The sequence below is a fragment of the Pagrus major genome, chromosome 22, assembly GCF_040436345.1.
Source record: "Pagrus major chromosome 22, Pma_NU_1.0".
NCBI classification, from domain to species: domain Eukaryota; kingdom Metazoa; phylum Chordata; class Actinopteri; order Spariformes; family Sparidae; genus Pagrus; species Pagrus major.
The window spans coordinates 4,847,194-4,863,012 of NC_133236.1; the positions used below are offsets into that span (position 1 = coordinate 4,847,194).

Below are 15,819 nucleotides of genomic sequence, written 5' to 3' on the forward strand. Positions count from 1 at the left end.
TTTGAATCAGTGTGGACCTCAAGTGTGCACTACTGAAGAAAACAGTAAAGATGCAGCCCTGTATAGTTGCTCCATTCATTCTGTGGAAAGCACCTTCATGATATATATTTTGTGATGTGCACAGAGCACTGATCTTTTAAACAGATATGCTGAATTGACACCTATGGTTGACCTCTAAAGCATTACGTATAAAACCAAGGACATCCTGCTGTGTATTGAGAAGACACTTTCTGTAGATAATATGCATGGATGTCTTGACAAAAGGTATGACTAGGTTACTTGGACACATCTGGATTCTGCTTTTGATATACCAAAAGTTCCTTTTTTGTGTGGCTTAGTCATTGTGTTGGTTATTGTGTTAAAGTTGCATCATCATTAACAAACAGAATCACTGGTTATTTGTACTTAAACAACAGCTGTTTGTGCTGTAAAAGGTTTTTAAAGTTTCTTCATGGTTTAATGTCATTGACCTTTTTCTAAGCTTGAACCTACACTTAGACATTAGTGTAAATCTCAGATGAAACTGGAGCTTTTTCTACTTTCACATCTCCATCTGTTGTAACTGTTCTCATTGGCATAGTGGCATATTAAATCATGTGTTGACTTTGTGGTAAGTCAGTGTACAGAACTCTTGATTAAAACGTTTTTCTTACAGCAGTTCTTTGACTGTTTACTGCAAAAACACCATTGACTGACAAAAGGGACATATGGCCACTGTGATACAGGACTTCTGACATGTCGGAGTCAAATAAAGTCTGTTTGGTCAACAGATGAAAGGAGGCCTCTCTCAAGACCGCCATTCAAAAGTTTAGATCTGAAAAGCATCCCTCTGTTGCTTCTATCTTATATAATTCTGCTGTAACATCTGTTGCGGCTTATGTCAAATTTCAGACAAAGACAAACCAGCAGACATGGTGGACAAAAACTGAGAGCTTAGTAAAATCTAATATTTCATTGTAAACAAACTCCAATATCCTTTATCCTCTGGTAAAGGGGATTAACGATGTTACCATGACAAGAAAAACTCTGTTAAGATACAGTTGTGACTGTAGAGACCACAAAAGCTAACTGTAGCGTGCTAACAATGCAGCATCTAATATTTGCTTTCTAAGCGGAAACAGTTCACCCAAAAATACAAACATTCAGTGAATATCTGCTCGCAATGTACATTTCTTCAAACCATGTATATGTTGAAACTTAAAGTTCTTTTAGATTCACTTTCCAATTTTGATTTAACTGTTTATGCTCTGGTTAGGTTTAGGCACAAAAAAACACTTGGTTGGGTTAGGAAAACATGTTAAAATGCCTGTTTCGGTCACCACAAAGAGCTGGAAACTGTCTCTCATAATTATTCAGTGGTTTCACACTTGGAAATGTTGAAACGCAGTCTGGAACTGTGGTCACTTGCTGGCAGGCTTAAGTCAGGTCATAAACATTAAAATGGCAAAAACATTGGTAAAAACAAGAGGGAAATGTTAGAGGGCTTCGAGGAAAATCCCAAACAGAGAGTGCGTGCAGTGTGTCAGACCTGCAGCCTTCTTCCAATAAACAATTCCAGGGAGAATTCACTGTTGCTTCGACTTTATTGTAAAGTAAAGTAAATGTTATATGAAAACAAGGTGTCCAGTGTACTTAAACTTAAACTGTAGCGTAGCAGATGCTAATCAACCTCATTCATGGAGATGGGGATGGGCAGATCAGGCTGAGGGTTCATACAAATAAGAAACAATGTGCTCAACTCATGTATATAGCTTCAGTACGAGGTGTTTTAGGCAAGACCCCCTCTCTCAGCGTGTATTCTGGCAAATTCACAGTGAAACTACACAGGTGTGCTAATTATAGGTTATCCGACTCTGCACAACAGATATACTCCAATAGGAGGAGCTGTATCCTTTTGAAGGAGAGCAAAGGACCACACAGGGTCTCATACAAACAAAACAAAATCTCACAACAGAATAGCACCTAACTGTATCACAGAAACAACATAGCACATGTTTGTATGACAGGAAACAAGTAAATGCAGTCTCCTCATTCAGTCCCTTTGGAATCAGAGTGTGGAGGAAGTGTAGCCAATAGGCTTCTCTCTGGAGCAGGATTCTGTCCCTGTTACCACCTCTCCATGGCATTTTCACTGTCTCAATGCCCATATAATGTAGTTCACTCAAACTGGTTATGACTGTTGAAGTGCCTGGATACTGATGATTTAACATCGAAGTTACAAATAGAACATTTAGGCTCACAGATTCTGGTTTTTAGCTCCCATTTCGTTTTGCCTACATAATATTACATGGACATTTTAACAGGTAAACCACATATTTAGTGTTACATGTATTTCTCCTCTTGACCTTAATGTCGACACCTGTCCTTGGATGGTTAAAATGATTCCCCTTGATCATAGAATAACAGTGTACACAGTTATGACAAGGGAAATTAACGATGGGGATCTGAGACAAAAAATGATGAGTAGGCCTCTTAGTCTTCGAACATGAAGGGTAATTTAGTCAAGTCAGATTTGCCTGTTTATAAAAATATCTAGGCAGAGCTTGAAATGAGCTAGCAACGTAAGGATCACTTTTCAAATGTGCCAATGTCGACTCACTACCTGTTTAACAAACTTGTATATAGGACTGTAGGTGGATACAAATGTAGGACCCTGAGAAGACGTGTCTCTTGACCTAGATGAGAGTACATCACACTGTTGAACTTGGCGTACTCTGTTCATCTTAAATTTGTTTTACAAAGATCTTTAGCATGCTGCTCAAAAGATTCATCAGAATTGCAAATGCATCTTAATCTTAGTAGCTGACTGTATGGAAGACTTCTCTTTAAAGCCGGTGGATGATAACTATCAAACTGAAGGAAAGTATTTCTGTCAGTCTCCTTTTTATACATTTCAGTCTGAAGACAATTCCCTTTTTTCACCAAAACATCCAAAAATTAAATATACTCAAGATCATAACACAATGTGAATTTTATAGACTCCACTCTTGAATTAATGAGAGTATGGAACTCATTTAAATCTTTTGTATCTCCACTCCAAATGAAAAATAAGTCATCTGTGTACCTCCAATAGCTTTTAATAAACCTAGAATAAGGATTGTTGTTATAAATAAAGTCCAACTCAAACTTCCCCATAAACAGACTAGCATAATTTGGAGCTTCTGCTGATCCCATAGCAGAGCCTCGAAGTCGAAGATAGTATTGATCTTGAAACATAAAATAACACCTCATTATTTAAAGATAACAGAAACTCAGTTGAGGGATGTGATTCCACTCCTTGATTCAAGAAATAGTACATAGCATCAAGCCCATTTTTGTGAACACATCCATAGTGCATAGGTCATTAGAGTTCACATGAAAGTCAGACAGTTTCAACTTGTTCAAAACGTCTGTAGTGTCTTTGAGGTAAGAGGGTAATGTATATACCAAGTCTCTGATGTGACAGTCCACATACTGGGAGAGTGGCTCTGGCTGAGGTCAATGACAGCATCTGCTGCAACCCGCCTTCTCCTCACCATGACTGGGTTGATTATTACAGTGTGGTATTCTATTTACTGGTCTATTTAACAGGGATGGTGCATAGTAATACATATTGCTGTAAGTGCAGCAGTTTTTATCAGGTGTGCCTGGACAGATGTGATATAGTCACCCTAAATAAAGAATATAAGATAAATGAAGACAGTTTTTGAAACAGTTTATAAGCATTCAGAGCGATCATAAAAAGAGAGCAGTATACTAAAGATATTCAGGACATCTTTTTGCTACATGATATTTACAGATATTTATTAAAACATACAATATGAAAGTACATATTTCGTCCCCACATCAGCATAGTAGTATACCCGCATGCAACACACCACAGTGAGATGTGTGCAGCATGTCTGAAAAAGAGATCTCTCCTCTGTTGATCTTCCTGAGTTTTTCCCCATGAAAGGCTCTTTGTGGATTTTTCCCTGATCTGAACAGATCAAAGACAGAGGCTTTTGTATGCTGTGCAGATGGTAAAGCTCTTTGAGGTAATGTGATTGTAAAAAAAATATAAAGCTACCTTGACTTCTTAACTTGTGAGTCACCTTATTTAACAAACCTATAACAACACAGATCGAAGAGTGAAGCAATATGTCATTATGCTATTCTATTCAGAGATGAAAGGGTCCATGAAAGCAACATTATGTAACTTTTTTACATTACATTAACAGCTTCAAAATCATTCTGATGGTACATGTTTCCACACTATGTAACGTCAGTGAGAGGGTAGGATCAGTGTAACAGACATGTTTAATTCAAGATACAAGTTTGCAAAACAAAAATGAACATTTCTACACAATGTTGATCTAAAGATTTAAGAATCATTTGTCAACATGGTGATTTTTTGTTTAACTTATTTTTTTTTACCTGGAAGTTAAACAATGTTGAAAATGGCAATACATTTAATATTTTCTGTAAAACAAATGCATTTTCATTCAACTGCCTGCCTCCACAATACTTCCCAATCAAATATATGTTCAAAATTAAATCAAAGAATCATCATTTCTCTTCTTTTGATCAGCATGGTAAGGATGCTGGATGCTGCCTTTGACTCCAACCACAGTTTCCCTGAGTCTGCTGTGCAGTCAGTGAGCAGGGAGCTCAGAGGTGAGCAGCAGCAGCTTCTACACCTGCATCAACAGCGTTTAGCAGCCTGCTCTGTGTGCTCTCCTGCCAGCTTCCTGTCCTCCTTCAGTTTGGCCTCGGTGAACTCCTGCTTCACCTTCTGCAGCAGCTCTGGATGAAGCAGCACATCCAGGGCTGTCATGGCCAGAGCCTTCGCTGTCCTCAGAGTAAAGAACTGAGCTCGGTCATCACCTGCATTATACACACCAACACATATTTCAAACATGATCCTAACTTGTCTTTGCTGATTTATAAAATAGCAATGGAAAAAGAGAAAGAAGGGACAAAGACATAAGAAACATGTACAAGCATCCCGTCTAAAGGCTAATGTACAGTAAAGTATTGTGGCTATTTGGGGGTGAATAGTTGCAAATGTTCCTGAGATCAAACTCATATTAGGTGAAAATTTGCATTCAGTGTGAACGCTCCATCAGGTTTCAGCGTAGTTCCAGTACCTTTACACTGATCTGTGCATGATGGTCTTGGGGTTTTGATCAACAACACCCCAAGACCCAAATTGTAATAAACTGGATTTATCCATTAACAATGAGATTTACTAAATCACAGGTGTATCTCCTTGACATACCAGAGGCTACAGTGTATTCCTCTGTGTGGTTCAGGGCCTTAGAACCAATGTAGAAGTATGGATGGATCCCAGGAACTGCAAACGACACATTGCCAAAATCTGTAGAGCCTGCAGATAACAGAGACAGGAAAACTTGACATCACACACACTGAGTTGTATTATACAGTTGTAGAGTGCTCACTGTGACGCACAGTAAAATAAATGGGATGCAGTTCACTCATGTTTCAACTACTGAATCTAAATACACAATGTTTGTGTTTGAGTGTCACAGGATGTCACATCCTCTCACCAGAAGCATTGTTGAGGACTTCTTCATCTGTGGTGAATTCCATCCCCAGAGCCTTGCCATTATCCTCATACAAATCTTCTAGTGTTTTATTTCGCAATATGTTGTCAAAAGCATTTCTTGCATACTCCACTTCCACCTGAGAAGGAAAATAACAATGAGTGTCAGGGTAAATCAGCTGACGCTCTTGGTATAACACGTCATGTGTTCTTTTACCTCACAGCCAGTTGCTACAGCAGCTGATCTAAAACACATCTCAGCTTTTCCCTTCAGGACTTGAAGCTCAGCACGTGACGGGGTTCTCAGATAGTACTCCAGCTCAGTGTAGGCAGGGATGATGTTTGGTTTCACACCACCATGCTTTATGATACCTGCACAACACAACATGATTTAATCCAAGCTTACTAAACTTAGTACCATAGCAACACATGACTACAAAAGGTTCATCAGATGATCACCATGAACTCTCCAGTCTGGCTTCATCTGCTGTCGGAGCACAGACAGGTTGTTGTAGCACAGCACAGCTGCGTCCAGTGCATTGACTCCCTCCCAGGGGTAGGCTGAGGCATGCGAGGCCTTACCATGATACTTTATAGTCACACTGGAAAACATGAGACAAACAACACTTCAGTCTCTCTACTGCTCTGCTTTAATCAGGAAGTCTGGAAGAACATCAGATCATGACAGAAGAGCGGGGCTGGTCTTTATTGCGATATCAATGGACATTAAAGGTGTAATTGGTAATTATGAGCAGCAGTAAGGGGTGAGTTCAGGGGAAGAGGCACTACTGCCCATGTGTAGTAGGTTGTAGGGATGTCCCGATCCCGATTGCGGGATCGGGATCGGGCCGATATGGGCATTTTTTCACTGATCGGGATCGGCAATTTTGAACGTGGACCCAAGCCCGATTATTTTTACGTCAGCTGTCGTCAACGGAGCACAATTTGTGGCAGAATGCAGTCGTGCTCGTAACGTTAGTCTGGAGAACCTGTGGATAAAATGTCTGCAGTGTGGAAATACTTCAAATTAGAAAGCGAAAGCGAAAGCAGTCCAACAGCAACACGTAACATCTGCAATACGACTGTTTCGTGAGCTGGTAACAAAATAGGTGCATTAATACTACAAATTTGATACGGCACATAAACAAAAACACGAGTTCACTTAAGCAATACAGGCAAAGGAACCGAAGCAACAAACACTCGTGGATACTTTCAAAAGGAAAGAGAAATATCCTCGAGTCAGCGACATGGCCACAAATATTAAAGGGAAGGTTATTAAATTCATCGCTCTGGATAACCAGCCCACCTCTGTGGTAGGGGATCAGGGTTTAGTTACTGACTTTGTTTACTTGTTGTTTTTGTTTAAAAAAAAAAAAAAAAAAACTAATGAAAACCAATGTTGCAATAGGATATGCAGAATAAGAAAGAGCCATATGAAAGTATTTACTTTGTTTCAACAAAATAAAAAAAGCTATTAAGAACAGCTTGGATGCAGGTGATTTTTTTCTTAATGCAGCTGTATTATCTAAGAAAATATTAGTTAGGGCTAAGTATCGGATCGGGACTTGGTATCGGCAGATACTAAATATTAAATGACTCAGATCGGGATCGGGGTAAAAAAAACCTGATCGGGACATCCCTAGTAGGTTGCACAACACATAAACATCAGGAAGAGAGAAACCTTTTTTTTCCTGTTCCCATGAATGGGCACCATCTTGAGTGTACCATCTCAAGTATACTGTTCCCATAACACAGCTGTGTGTACTGGTCAACAAGTCCAAGTCCAGCATTTAACTCCAGTTTGATAATATTCCTCGACTTACTCGTGTTCAGCCACAAGTGGGAGATAAGGAGCGTCGTCCTGCAGGGGGTGGGCCATGAACACTACATCCATATCATCAAAGACTCCCTCCCTCAACAGGTCTATTTTACCTCCACCGTCCTCCTCAGCTGGTGTCCCCAGCACTGTCACCTGCAGAGATAATTACCAGTGAGTTATAGTCTCTCAGAGATGTCATCAATAGCTGTAAATTGCTCGTACAGTGTGTTCTTTCTTAAAGGAACTTTCTTTTTTTTTTGCTGATTCCTGCAGCCCCTGTAGACCAATGGTGGACCACGGGCCAAGAGCAAGCTCTTTTCTTGTACTGTAAGATGCAAAATTGTATAGGGAAAAAAAAGTGGGAGAAAAACTTCAGGTGATCCATTTTCTAATTCTGATCTAAATTGTTTTCTTTCCTGTGTTTATGACTGAGGATCAGTTCCTTAAAGAAATGTTGTCCTCAACTGACTGACTTCATGCACAAAGTGTCAGAACTTTGGAGTTTGGGATTACAGATCTTCAGGCCCAGTGTGTGTGCTTGTGTATGACTGTCCTACAGAACCATGTAACGTTTTGCCTATTGTTTTTGTGTTCTATGTTTGTGCTGTATTCTGTTTATTAGCTACCATGTTCATTTTACTGAGACGATAACCTGCTGTCTCCCCTGTCCTACCTGCACCTGCACCGGGAGCTCCTGTGTGTCCTCCAGCACAGCTCTGAGCCCCAGAGCCGCAGCAGCTCCGACCTCAGCTATCAGGTTGTGTCCACACGCGTGTCCGATACCAGGCAGGGCGTCGTACTCACACAGGAAACCCAGGCTGACCACGTCGCTGCCTGCAGCTCCCCAGGTGGCCCTGAAGGCAGTCTCTAGTTTGAAGTGACTGTCGATCGTCCAGCCTTCCTCCTGACTGAAGAACGCGACCAGTCTGTCATGAGCCTTGGTTTCCTCATAAGCCAGCTCCGGACAGCTCCATATGTCCTGGCTGAGTGTGTGGAGCCTCGGCCCGGCTCCATCTATACAGCAGCCGACTCTGTGCTTCAGCTGCAGCAGCAGCTCTGCTCTGTCACACATCGTGTTCTGTCTGCAGGAGGCAGGTTCTGCTCGGTACCGTCAGCACTTCTGAAGACGTTCACACAGCAACACGTGACGGGACTGAAGACACAATGTGACTCTTCCAGTTTTTTCCTCCCCGAAGCTTTATTGACAAGGTCTGTGTACAGAGCAAATGTATAGGTTATAGCCTGAAGTGTATGAAATGAAGCCAAGCAGCCTGACTAGTGAGCTTCACATGAAGCTGCTGTCACTGAGCTGCAGTTTGAGAGACAGCTTCACAATTTATGGGCAAAAAATCTCTCATTGGTGAAAAACATTTGTTTTAACCAAACATTTTATTTCACCTTAAAATATATAAAAAGAAAAGCAAAAGAAGAAAAAGAAAAAGACACATCAGCAGGGCTACAATAACAGTATATGAATAGATACATGTGGAGGACAGTCCATGCAGTCAGGACTACTTGGTCTTCTTTCGTCTTCAAGGAGTTCTTGCAAAGCTTTGAGGTGTGTTTGGTAGTGTTGTCAAAAAGATCAAAATATTGATATGACAACACACAGCACACACCTTGTTATATTTATCTTTTGATACAAATCAAAACAGTGCTGCACTCAATGTTCTCCGTAGTATCGAACATGGTATCAAATATCAATATTTTTGAAGGTATTGTTTCGAAGTGAGAAATTCCAATATTACAACACAAGTTTGATCATAAATTGGATTCTTGTGACATAACTTTCAATTAGGAGGTCAGAGCTGTGAAAGATGCTAAACTGGAGTCACTTTATTCATTACAGTCACTCCAATCATTCAAGTACATGATTCTGTTTCAGGAAAGTTTGATTAGTTGAAAATTTGATCTGGTGATTTACATCACTTATGTTAAATATCATCTATGGTGGGTCTGACATTATCACCTCATGTTGTGGCTGTGTCTAGGCACCAAATGTAGGTTTTTGTCATAGGAGCCCCAAATGGGGCCATGTTTCTGCAGTCAAAGCTGTGTTTTAAGTCAAACTGAGTTAGTCAGGTTTAGTCACACTTGAGCAATGAATGTTTTCCTTTTAAAGCTGAGTTAATGGTGATACATACATATCTTGTTACATTTTTATTAGGTTAAAATTTGAATGTATTTGGCTTCAAGTTTGAAGTCAAGACAAAGTCAGTCAAGTGTCACAGCAGGAAAGTCAAGTCAAGTCTTTATGTTTGTAACTGAAGTCTGTCTCAAGTTCAAGTCTTCAGTCAATAACTGCAGCTCTAGAAAAATAGCCCTGCAATGAGGGAAACCGTGCTTCAAATCAATCCTTCATTTCTTTAGAAAAATTAAGACAGTTTTGCTTCGTAGTTTTAAACTGATTAGGAATTATTTAATATTTGAGTTAATGACATGCCAACAGAAAGTGAGGGCCACCACCATGATTATAAATCAGGTGGATGGCTGCTTATTTCACTGTGAACAAGCAATGAAATGCTTTATAAACCATTTATTCAGCAATTGTTTATTGTAAAGTTGCAACTGATGTTAATAAACCTTTACATTTGCTTAATAAATGGTTTATTAAGCTTTTCATAGTTGGTTAACAGTGAAAGAACGATAAATTTACCATTTATTAATGATGGTTATTATAAAGTGTACAATCCTCTTCCTCGTCATCCTCCTCCTCTTTCTGCCTTTCTTTCAAATTGTACAGTAACAGTATAGTAAAATCTGTCATGGAAATGCTGCCATCTAGTGGATATTTTGTAAATTACCTACATGAAGCAACAAAGAAAGGCTTAATTATCATCATACTTTTCAGGTCGTTCCTTACCATTATTTTTACATAGCACATTTTAACATCACTGTATACAGTATGTGCCCATTTAAAGCCAAAGGATTATTTTCAACTGTTGTTCCTTGACAGATGTTATAAATCATCTTGTGTTTTATGGTATTTTCCCCTGTGGCATCATCAGTGACCTTTATCTTTTTCATTTCCATGGTTCCAGTTTTAAGTTCCTTGGAATTACCATCACTGAGAGCCTATCTTGCACGACCCAGGACAGGAAGGCTCTACAGCGGGTGATGAAAACCACCAGAACATCACTGGTACCATCTACAGAGCATCAGTGACATCAGTGAAGTGAGATGTCTGCACAGAGTGAATGGATACTAAAAGACAACACCCATCCAGCCACAGTCTGTTCACCCTGCTGCCATCTGACAACAGATACAGAAGTATCTGCTGCTGTACCACCAGACTACAGAGCAGCTTCACTCCTAACGCAAACATAGTTTTGTTATTTAAACCCTTGTGTTTTTTAAAATGACAATAAATTTACCTTGTAATAAGGGGATGTCATATATCAACAGGCTGGTCATAACTCAATTGATTTTTTTGCCAGTATCATAATGGGTTTTTTAATGTGTTCTGTCTTTACTAACATGATCCAGTTGAATAGCCTCCTTAAAGTCACACTTACATTATTCAGTTTTCATTCTTTTCAGTCTCACAAACAATACAGTTTAATAATAAATGGTGCGTTTGGACAGGTAAGACACTCATTTAACAAAAATACTTACACTTCAAACTGACACCTTCCTTCCAGGCAATATATTTCAGCTCTTTAGGGCCATGCCTTGTTTAGCAATTGCAATTATTTTTTATTAATACAACATTTCTTCTTTAAGCCTTTTCAGGCAATTGTTTTCAGTTATCTTGTATTTTTTTAGCTATGTATTTCAGCTCTGAGCTTCTGTAGGTAATACAGTTCAGGTTCCAACTTTGTCTTTTTCACATTTCAGTTTCCAGGTTTTTCAGAAGTGCAATGAAATACACTTTGGCTTCAGATTTCTGTCTGTCTTTGCTATTTATTTCAGATGTTATCATTAACACACAATTTCTGCAAGAAATGCATTTTCTAGTGAAACATTGTTGATGAAAACTCTTTAGAGCCGTCTGTCAAGAACCCTTGGATATCCCCGTATAGGTGAATCATTATCTCCTGGACGGCCACATACATTGAGAATATTTGTTCCCTAAATTAAGCGCCTCAGGCAGCACTTTCTCCCAGACTGCTTACAAATCCTGCTTCCGAAATAAGTACCTGTTTCTTTAGGAGCTCCTGAAGGGCTCCTAAAGAAGCAGGTCATTCACAGTTCACACATTCATCGAGACTGTGAAGAAGTGGCAGGTTAATGTTTCACATTTGAAGTTTGAAGCCAAATATTTCTCGTTCATCATGTTCTGTTTTAAGGCAAATGCTCTAAAGCAAAGTGAACTGTGAGTATGTCTGGCAGCAGAAAGTAAGCATACTTGCCACACAGGAATATCTTTTTAACCTTCCAACTATCTGTGAAAGTATCACCGTGCTCAGACTGTACCAGCCACAAACATGGAAAGATAAATTAGGGGGTAGTCACAGAAAAATTCAAACATCTCTTTTTACTGTCTTGAAAATGTTGAAATCTGATTGTGTTTACATAGTATTACATTGCATATACTACAGGTCACCAGAAGACCTGCAGCAGATAGGAAAGACAGGAAAAGTCATATTTTAGTAGAAAACAGTTCAGGTACTCAAGAGAAGTATGAATAAAACAAAACTAAGCAATAAGTGAAGAGAAGTTAAGACAAAAATGATGTATCAATAGGATGAACGTAGCAAAGATGCCTTTCTTGCAGCAAGGTTTTACAAATCTTCATCTGTATTTGCAGCAAAGTCAAAATACATACATACAGATATTCTGAAGAAAGCCAGGAGCTGGATTAGATGGAAGAGAGCCAAAATAATGACAGATTAACAATAGAATTCAATACAACAGATATGCTTATCAAAAACTCCTATTTGCCACATAAAGCCTCTGTAGACACAATGACAGACAATTTAATAAGGCAGTTTGTCTAAACATGTGGTCTAAAGCCAGGACTAAATAAAAATAAATCATGCAATTTTTAGAAGCTTTTTTCAAAGTGTATCTTTGGATGCCAGCAGGTATGAGGCAATGACTAAATTAAATTAGTGAGTAAAACAACGATTAAGCATAATAAAACATTTAGATGGCAAAGAGATTTACAATCAAAATTCAGAGGTACAAATTTCTTTGACAAGAAATTCCTTGGGCTCTCATTGGTAACTAGCACTATAGAGGAAAAGAATATAGTGTAAAAATAAAGTCTAGTCTAGTCCGATATTTATAAAGATAGGCTGGAATTGAAAGGCAACAGATCTGATTTAATCATAACAAAAATATATATATTCAGAGAGGAAAAAAGATGTAAACGCTGTTGTTTCATAAACAAAAAAGCTTTTCATTAAAGAGCAAAGCTTGAACAGCTAAATCATTTTTAAAGACGTTTCAGTTTATTTCTCCAGTCACACTGCTCAAACATGAACACTGCTCTGCTGGACTGCCTCTGATGGAGAAACAGGGGTGGTGGGATAGTCCAGGCTGGGGCGGAGCTCTACACTTTTACAACATCTGAGGTAGACAGTGTCACAGGTCTGCAGAGGAAACATCATTGACCCATAGAAATTCAATGCTGGTGCACCGCTTTCCAAAAGGTCTCTGAGTTTTCCAAAAGCAATCTATCACTGTCAACAGTGACGGACTGATGAGTCACTTCCTAACATGTTCAGATGGTTTGATGACACTACCTGCAGGCTTTAACGAGACGTGTCACAGCAACACAACAGGATTAATACACTTTCTGCCATTTTAAATTCAGTACATTTTGGTCTTCAGTAAATGAAATCAAGGCTTTAGGCAAATGCCCGTCAATTACAGCATGACTTTCTCCACAAAGACTAAAGGTAACACGTTATAATAACCATCATTAATAAATGGTTATTTTACCTTAAAGTTGCAACCTTTGCAACCTTAAACCTTTACAATTACTTAATAACTCGTTTATAAAGCCAAAGTTATTTAAATAACTGTTAACTAAAGTTTAATAAGCTATAAATGTACCATTTATTGATGATGGTTATTATGATGTGTTACCAAACTAAAAAATAAATACAATATGAATGCATAAAACAAACCTTTCTACTAAAGGTTGATGAACTGGGCATAGAGTTAATGATTAACTTGACTTCACTTGACTACTTGTGGCGTAGTCAATGATTAGTCAAACTCCAGTCCTCAGTTACATTTCAAATAGTGATACTATAGGTAAATGTGTATCAGCCTTTTACTAAAGTGGTGAGAAACTACATAAGCACCAGTATTTTGTGTATTTTTTTAGTCCCTTTAAGAGGTCATCCATTCACACATGTGATCTGTTGCTGACACGGTGACGGGTGTTTTATGACCTGGACTGCGTCAGCTACTGGGCAAACCTCATGTGAGGAAGCATATGAGCTTTTTCCACTTTAACCAAAAGCATGACATTATAAATTCATGTCACACAATGAAAGTATATGCAGAAAATAGTGGACCATATTGCATAGAAAAAAGAGCAACTTTTAAAAACAAGTCTCACCACTGGTTGTTAAAAAAGAAAATACTGCTTAACGTCAATACTACAGTCAATTCATTAATTGGACATACACAAACACAATGTTAATATGTTTCTTATGAATCAGTGTTCAAAGTTCATAACTGAAAGCAGTTGTACTTGTGCTGGCTAAGAGTTTTTATTGTGTAAGGAATAATTTGACATTTAGGGAAATGTGCTTATTGCACCCTTCTAAAACCACAACTTGTGTTTTTTACATTAATTGTTTTTTTGGATTATACACATGAGATAAAAAATCATTATTATCACACTAATTTCTTAGCTTTAGAGAAGCTGAACATCCAGAACAGATCAGGCCTAGCAGTTTCCCCATTTCCAGTCTTGGTGCTAAGCTAAGCTAACAGGCCAATGACAGTTGTTAAAATTTAATGGACAGATATGAGAGTGGGATCAAATTTCTCAACTAACTGTTGGCAAGGAAGTGAATAAGCATATTCCCCAAAATGTCAAACTATTCCTTTATAGATATTACTTGCCACGGAAACACTGTCAAAGTTTCTCAGGCATGTGTGTGGTTCAGTTAAAAGCAGCCTCTAAAAGCAGAATGATATGAACTTATATAATAAAGGCCTTAAATGTGGATTCCATATAACAATGAATGTGTCTCCCAATTATTTCAGTTTATACTGTGCTTAAGTGGTGCATTCAGCATTAGTACAAGCTATGGTGCAGTATGGTGAACCTGGACCCTTTGGGCCCCTGAGGGTCTAATCCAGCCTTGGAAGATCAGATTTTCTGCATCCAGCCTGGGGGACACAGCTGCTGGTTTGGGAGATGTAAAATCATTGTGCTTAAAGCTGTTTCCCTTTACAGCTCAGATGATCCCAGAGAGTCATGATTAATACTAATCATGACCTCAGAGCACATCTCTGAGGAGATACTTCCTTTAAAATACTAAAAACAGATTTCCCCCCAATATTTACAAGTTTGGCATGTTTAAAGATGGTGTTACAGGGAGAATTCTGTCTAAGGGGACACTGGAGACAATAAAGATGGCGGGTTCAAGAAGAAAGACCACCTTGCTTTGCACTGATGCAAAACAAAGATATTGATTGAGGCTAAATCAAGTTTGTTTCCTTATACATATGGTAGTGTTAAAAACTGATTGTAAAGAATGATGTAAATTCACCTTTCCCTTAAGAATGCCATCTGAAAGTGTTTAGTTTCTGTAAAGACACTGGCTAAGACTGAATCAGCAGCTATTAAGCTGCAGTTATTTTTAATACAGCTAGCTTTCTTTCCCTTGTGACAAATATGAAATGTGCAGTTTGCTCCATTTTTAGTTAAAACTTCAAGTTTTGCCTGCTGTAAGATTAGTTCAGTCTAACTGAAACAATCTAATGCATAGTTCTTCAGGATCACATTCATCTATGACTCTATCTGATATGTTTCATCACTTTGGCATTTTCAGACATTCTCCCACAGAAGGCAGTCAATACAATCTTGGCTAAAAACACAAATACTGTATCTCAGTATTCAGCAGTCTCAGTCTGACCCCCATGTGTCTCTCGTTCAGTCTGTTCAGCGGGGCTCTTAGAGGACAGACTCTCCAGTTTTGCATTGTGCGTCTCCCTGAGCCTTCTCATGCTCGATCATCTTCTGACTCACTTCCTGATCCCTGCTCAGGGCCTCCTCCTTCTCCCTATTCTTGCGCCGGGCCTCCACCCAGGGTATCAGGCACAGCACGGCTCCTCCGATGATGGGGGGGATGCCTGCCAGGTAGAAGGCCACGTCGTAGTTGCCCAGTCTGTCCCTCAGGAAACCTGTAACCAGACAGAGGTAGAGAGAGGGGGGGGGGGTTCAGATAAAGGTAGATACACATACATTCTCCTTTTTCTGCAAGAAGAGAAACAGCTACTTTGTGACACATTGAGATCACGTTATCAGTTGTTTTTTGGCCTGAGGCTTTGACCCATAATCACA

General features: G+C 39.0%; 2 protein-coding genes across 2 annotated transcripts in view; both read right to left on the reverse strand.

The window, feature by feature from the left end:
* Positions 1 to 4,260: 4,260 nt before the first annotated feature.
* On the reverse strand, positions 4,261 to 10,573 carry LOC141018469 (peptidase M20 domain-containing protein 2-like). The gene is made up of 7 exons (XM_073493453.1): positions 8,017 to 10,573; positions 7,348 to 7,496; positions 5,984 to 6,126; positions 5,742 to 5,896; positions 5,529 to 5,664; positions 5,240 to 5,347; positions 4,261 to 4,845 (listed from the first exon to the last, which is right to left on the reverse strand). The coding sequence occupies exons 1-7, from the start codon at positions 8,413 to 8,415 to the stop codon at positions 4,664 to 4,666; spliced, it is 1,272 nt and encodes a 423-aa protein (XP_073349554.1). The 5' UTR covers positions 8,416 to 10,573; the 3' UTR covers positions 4,261 to 4,663.
* Positions 10,574 to 11,801: 1,228 nt separating this feature from the next.
* The window catches only part of slc16a10 (solute carrier family 16 member 10), a 44,727-nt gene continuing 40,709 nt past the window's right edge, over positions 11,802 to 15,819 (reverse strand). Inside the window, exon 6 of the mRNA XM_073493452.1 lies at positions 11,802 to 15,659. Coding sequence (XP_073349553.1) covers positions 15,430 to 15,659 — 230 coding nt within the window. The 3' untranslated portion in view covers positions 11,802 to 15,429. The remainder of the gene's footprint in view (positions 15,660 to 15,819) is intronic.

Bases quoted from the DNA above. Each gene is read 5' to 3' on its own strand.
- LOC141018469 (XM_073493453.1), bottom strand. From the start codon at position 8,415: ATGTGTGACAGAGCAGAGCTGCTGCTGCAGCTGAAGCACAGAGTCGGC. The intron at 5,348-5,528 runs GTGAGAGGATGT...TGTTATCTGCAG, and splicing joins AGTCCTCAACAATGCTTCTG to GCTCTACAGATTTTGGCAAT. The intron at 4,846-5,239 runs GTATGTCAAGGA...TGTATAATGCAG, and splicing joins GGAATACACTGTAGCCTCTG to GTGATGACCGAGCTCAGTTC.